Source organism: Durio zibethinus, chromosome 2, assembly GCF_047325235.1.
Source record: "Durio zibethinus cultivar Kanyao isolate XHJ-2024 chromosome 2, ASM4732523v1, whole genome shotgun sequence".
Classification (NCBI taxonomy): Eukaryota; Viridiplantae; Streptophyta; class Magnoliopsida; order Malvales; family Malvaceae; genus Durio; species Durio zibethinus.
Window position 1 is genome coordinate 3,249,957 of NC_143163.1, and position 6,000 is coordinate 3,255,956.

The 6,000-nt window shown below is 34.2% G+C and overlaps 1 protein-coding gene across 7 annotated transcripts; it reads right to left on the reverse strand.

The window, feature by feature from the left end:
* Positions 1 to 245: 245 nt before the first annotated feature.
* Positions 246 to 6,000, reverse strand: LOC111308845 (chaperone protein dnaJ 10-like). Of its 7 annotated transcripts, XM_089746105.1 has the most exons (11): positions 5,472 to 5,716; positions 5,073 to 5,175; positions 4,570 to 4,629; positions 4,181 to 4,263; positions 2,922 to 3,087; positions 2,703 to 2,832; positions 1,886 to 2,044; positions 1,596 to 1,768; positions 831 to 911; positions 507 to 626; positions 246 to 372 (listed from the first exon to the last, which is right to left on the reverse strand). In XM_089746105.1, the coding sequence occupies exons 2-10, from the start codon at positions 5,157 to 5,159 to the stop codon at positions 546 to 548; spliced, it is 1,020 nt and encodes a 339-aa protein (XP_089602231.1). In that variant the 5' UTR covers positions 5,160 to 5,175; positions 5,472 to 5,716; the 3' UTR covers positions 246 to 372; positions 507 to 545. The 7 variants fall into 7 exon arrangements, 6 of the variants coding, with proteins under 6 accessions (XP_089602231.1, XP_022763230.2, XP_089602220.1 ...); XR_016329055.1 differs by lacking the exon at positions 5,472 to 5,716 and having other exon boundaries at positions 507 to 655; positions 4,181 to 4,281; positions 5,073 to 5,445; XM_022907495.2 differs by having other exon boundaries at positions 246 to 626; positions 5,472 to 6,000.

Genomic DNA, 6,000 nt, shown 5'->3' on the forward strand with positions numbered 1-6,000 from the left:
CCATGATAATTAAACAAATGTCCAGAGATTTGCTGATAATGTCTTTTTTAACTATTGCATTGTGATTGCAAAAGGTTGGCAGGGAATCGGTGCCAATTGTGCCTTTGATATAATTATTCTTCCACCTACTTGCAGCTAGATGAGCTTTGTAATGTAGGGGCAACTTGTATACCTGAGCATCAAAGTTAAAGTGCAAAAATGCCCTGGAAGAACTGAAATTTGGTAGAGGATCGAATATTCACACATCTGAGCAAGTTTACATTATGAAATTGATCAGCGAATAGTAAGTTACAAGCTTGTGTAGTATGGTTTTAGGCTCATTGAACTTGTCTCAGGAAAACTTACTGGCAGATTTTGACATGCTTCTGAAGCCTGCAGTGATGAATACACAAAGATTCCCACCTTAATTCTTGTCTAAAATTCGATATTCTATTGAATTAATACCCTCAATAAATTCAACATATTGTACAAGAATAAAAGCCAACTACTTTTAACACACCACATACATCAACAACGAAGTGAACATCCATGGAGTATCAAGATGACTATGACGAGGAACCACCACTTATTGCTTTGTCATTTTCACGTCGCAGGCTGTTTTCTCTACTATAAGCAGCTTTTGCTCCCTGAGAAATTGAAAATGGAACATAAATTCCTAGGTGATTATGAACCAAAAATATTAATGAAAAATAATTACATATTCCTGGTACCCTGTGCCAGCCCGTGACACATATGCCATTTGAAACAAAACTCAAAATCAAGCTGAATTACGAGACTCATTGGAATGACTGTAGGGTTTTTTAATTTGTGGAAGGGAAAGTCATACTTACTTGAAAAATTGCTCCAAGTTTTCTCAACCCTTTTGCCCGTAAAAGCAGAACATCCTTGGATACACTAGGGTCTTTAAGTACCTGGATAACAAACATTATTTAAATTCTTTAATCAAGATAAAGTGAGTTAAAATAACACTAGCAAGTTTATGCAATAAAGCTCAAGTCACTTGGCATCTGCAGGAGAATATATCTTTGTAGCTAATTCAAATTGAATACAGAAAGACAAAAAGAGCTACAAAGCAACCCAAACAAGGCATGCTTGGCAGCTCCTCTAAAAGGTTATATAAGTGGGTTAAAACATTTTAATTGCAGCGTGAAGAAAAAATGTCAATAACTTCATTGGGGTCATCATTATACCAATAGAGGGAAAGCGAAAAAATTTTGTGTTCTTAGTTTTAATGGATGTTACTGTAAATCATTTAAAGCAGAGCAAACAAAATAAGTTCAGTTACCAGCTCCAGCTCCATCTCTATCTTCTAATCTCAACAATTTCAAGCTATAAAGTTAGCTAAATCTATCGATACTTGCTGTCTTGCTCATAATAGTAGGTTTGTCGAGATGGAATTATTATAAAAGCCCTGAGCCCTCCATATGAAATTGGAGGAACCCATCCTGACAAAATTCATTGCAGACAATCATCTTTCCTTACCTACCCATAAATACCCATACCCACATAAAACACACGCAAAAGACACCACAAGTGCATTGCTTTTAGGTATGAACCACACTGATAAAGTTAAGGAAGAAAATGTTTTTACTCACTGCTAAGCAGACATGAGATAAAGTTGATTCAATATCAACCACATTGATCTGCCAAAGGGATTGAAGCATGGCATCCTTTTTATCTTCAAGGGCTTTCATTATGTTCTCTTCATTGCTTTCTCCTTGGTTCGCTTTCTTCAGCTCATCTTGTATCTGGATTAAACTAACAGCACCTACAAGGAGATGCACATACAAGCTGGGTTCATTTGAAATTTCGTAGTTCAATTAAAATGGAAAGGCCCTGAATGTCATTAAACAAGATCTAGATCTTTAATTGCGGAATGTTGTACCTGAAGCTGCCATTACTTGAGATTTTATGCGGTGCCCTTTATCACGCACCCATTCTGCTAAAAAGGGTACCTTCATATAACGCTTGTCTTTTCCAAGTTCCTTTGCAGCTTTCCTTGTGTAAATGTACCCAATAGTATGTAGCATAGCTTCACCAAAAGCTGAAAGTGGTGGAAAACACAAATTAATGGCAATAATAATAACTAGGAAGCAAAATGAAAGCAGTAGTTATCTAGCATGTTTATCAAGCAAATATGAGAGTAAATTTTGGTCTAAAAGTACTTAAATCAAATCTAATAAAATGTTGCATCTTGTTCTTCCTTTTTTTTTGTCTCTTTAGTAAAAAAATTGAAAAGTTTATACTGCATTGGTTTTCTCGTTCTTAGGAATAAGTCAGTGACTACAACGGGTGAAGCATTTTGGCAAAGAATGAGAAACTGAAAATGTTTTAGAGAGGTACTAAATCCCTGAACCTGTAGTCTTGTATGGTAGTAAGCTAAATAAGTTACAAAAAATAATATCATACAAGTGATAACTTATAAGATAAATGCATGGTTTTTTTAACCATTGGTCTTAAACTATTACTAGTATTGATTGGGCCGGACTAAGCCATCAGGCTAACTTTAAATTTAACTGGAATTCAACAAGACTAATATCCAAACAGATTTTGAAAACTGACAGACCTCTTACTCAAAAATATTTGAATCAGCATCATGTAAATTCACAAGGACTATGGAAGACATCTATAGTAAATACCTCTAAAGTATAAAATAACCTTTCTACTATTATTAGTTTAGGAGAATATAAGAAAAAGCTTACCAGCTTTTGAAAGTCGCCGTGCTTCTGAATTTGCCCAATTACTGAACTCATCAGTTTGACCTTCAACAAATGGCTGAAGGCGATTTTTCAGTATTGTGATGAGCTTTTCTTCCCTTTCTTTCTGAAGTGCCTGCATCATTAAAAAGGAAAAAGGAAAATAAGTGTAATTGAAAGAAAAACATTTAGACGTGAAATAAAACTTCTGAAAAAGGTTTTTACCTTCATCTTTTCCTGAAGTTTCTGCATACAAGCTTCCTTATCTAGTGAATCATCTTCAATTTCAACAGATGACAAAGAAGCCAGTGCTAGTTGGCCAACATATTCCTCAAAGAATTCACTTCCAAAAAGCATCCCAAACACAGCAGAAGGATCCAACATGGAGTCCCTGTCACAAAAAAAAGGTAAAGTAATTAACCGCTACGAAGGTAATAAAGCTTGCTTGTAAACCTGATGAATATAACATCCTAGCGAATTAGTGTCTAAGATAATTTTATGGATGAACATAACTTGTTTGGAGTAACATGATAATCTATTTTTCTTCTTTTCTTTTTCTCCCTTTATAGGTTTTGGTAGTTGTACCGGTATTTAACTATACTAGAGGTAAGATTTTTGAGAAAGGGGAGAAGCAAACACAACTTAGATGAACATTGATCTGGACTTAATGTTGGCTGCATAAATTCTTTTAAACCATTTTACTCTATGTCGATCAATATCCCCTTTATGTCTGGGTAATTAAATCCATCAATAACATATTTATTCTCAACTTTGTCAATTCTGCTACTTCTTTCGGAATCCATTGCATGGGGTTATTTCGTAGGTCTACATTGAAAATATCCAGACCATTTTGAATAGTAGTCCTCTTGTCTTATTTCTAGTAGAATCACTCTTATCTTCAACTGGATATCTGGTCCAGCTTTCATTTTTCCTTGTGCTTTTCTTCATGCACTATTGGCATCTCCATCTCTACTATGCTTAACTTTGAAAAACATGGGAGACCTAAACAGATAAAACTGCAACATTTTTCCCTTAAATGAAGGGCTCTGCACAAGACTTAAAAACTATGCACTTGTATTTGGCAGCCTGAGACTTTCAGGGCTGAACCAAAATAATGATCCCATTATTTTTACTTTTACATTTAAACTTATTTTCCCATAAAAATAGCTATAATTTGGTAGCCTATTTCTAATTTAGCACTTTGATTAAAACAAGAAATCAAAATATTATTCAACTTCAACTTAATAGCTTTTTCATAGTCTTCATGATGTTTCATAGAATAAATTCATCAGTTAAAAATCAAACATACAAAAAGGGAAACATTGTTTAAGAATTAGGACTGTCAATGTGTATGTGAATAAGTCTTTTTGTATATTCAAAAACATGTACTCCTAAGTCCTAAGCAATATTTAACTGTGAGGTACATAACTATCTTTTATATAAACAGAACTTTCAAAATCATACTTAAAAGCATATAAACTTACGGTTGTACTCCTGCTTTTCCATATTTGTCGTATGCTTCACGCTTTTCATGATCACTTAGAACCTGATAAGCCTCACCAAGTGCCTTCACATATATCAAACACTGACAATAAGTACCAAATACAAGACATGAAATGAAGATGAAAACTATGGTTTCATTACTATGGCTTTCAATTTGAACAGTTAAGATGACTTGAGAAACATGTATGGGCAAATTCAATACAAATACTGCTTTAAAGTATTTAAAAACCAGTGGTAGAGCTATGGATTCAGTTCCTAATGAGGCCTGCTGGCTCTTCTATTTCCCTTTAGGAGACTTTTCTATGAATCTACAAAACTATATTTTCAGAATTGACTAAACTAGTCAAAAGTGTTAAATCTGATAGCTTACCTGAAAATTTTCGGCAGCTTTTGGATCTCCAGGATTTTTATCAGGGTGAACTAGCCTTGCCTGAAAAATACCACATAATAGAATCATATAACAATAATACATAACAAATTTCATTACCCAAATCTCATATTCTTGTTACAGTTTCAACACAAACCCATTATAAAACTCATTCAAAGGAAAACTTTTTCATCCAAAAAGAGTCCAACCAATAAGGCCAACCTTATCAAACATAGATGCATTTTTTTTATGATTACAGATCCTACAACCAGAATATAGTTCATTTATACTTCAAGGCATTGCTGAAAAATGTTTATAAAACAACATAAACAAGAATAAAAGAAAAGTACTTTCTAAAAACAAATGCAACCCTAATTCTTGTCAGACAAAGGGATAAACTCTTTTCCCTTCAAGTACAGCATCAATCTCATATCCGTTTCTGAAATTTTACATATTTCAAGAAACCCACAAATCTAAACATGATGGAGATAACATGAGAAACTTACTTTGAGGTAATAAGCCTTCTTGATTTCAGCTGCAGATGCATCAACATTGATACCCAATACATCATAATATGCTGTGTCTTTCACCATTGGTATTCTCTTGGCACTGCTTTTAGCATTAGAATTAGGCACCCGAATACAACCAATCAGTTTCATGATAAACAAAACAACAACAAAAACAAGATAAAAAACTAATGAGAAATTTCTCAAAAACGGAAAAGCTTAGAGTTTAAACAAAATGGGTATCCACAAAAAATGAAAATAAATGAATCTTTCAGCGATTAAAACCAAGAAATATATGGCATAAGAATCAATTCAGATCTCTAAATTTCAGGGGGAAATACGCATTATAAATTCATATTTAAAAAGAAAAGAAAAAAAAAAGAAGAATCTTGAACTCACATGTTATGGAAAGTGAGATGAACTGGTTAAGGAATGGTTGATGATTTGTAAAGAAGCTGAAGATCGCTATGAACCAGGAAATCAGCCACCAACCAGAAAAGAAACAACCTAAACTAAAGGCAGATTTATATTTTGGCAATCTCAATTTAAAGAGATATATAAAGAAGACTACGTGGCGGTACATGGGTCTTTTAATACACGTTTACAAATGTGTCAGCCAATAAAATGTTAAGTAACGACGTCCCATGTTGTCTGAAACCACATCGCTTCCTGTGCTAAGCAATTGTGAACATGTCGCGTCGGAATGGACAGAACAACAGCGTTGTACTTTCTGGAGGAAAGAGAAGCTTGAAAGGAAGCTTCGACGGGCCAGCCCAGCCATACGCGTTCCTTGGCCATGTTAGAACTCATTATGGCAGACTGCCATGGAAAACTTCTTATCCGAGGTTTAGATTAACGTTACACAAATTTATTCATCAAATTTTTGTCCCGAAACCAAATCGAACCCTATCACCCCTAAACAGTCTGA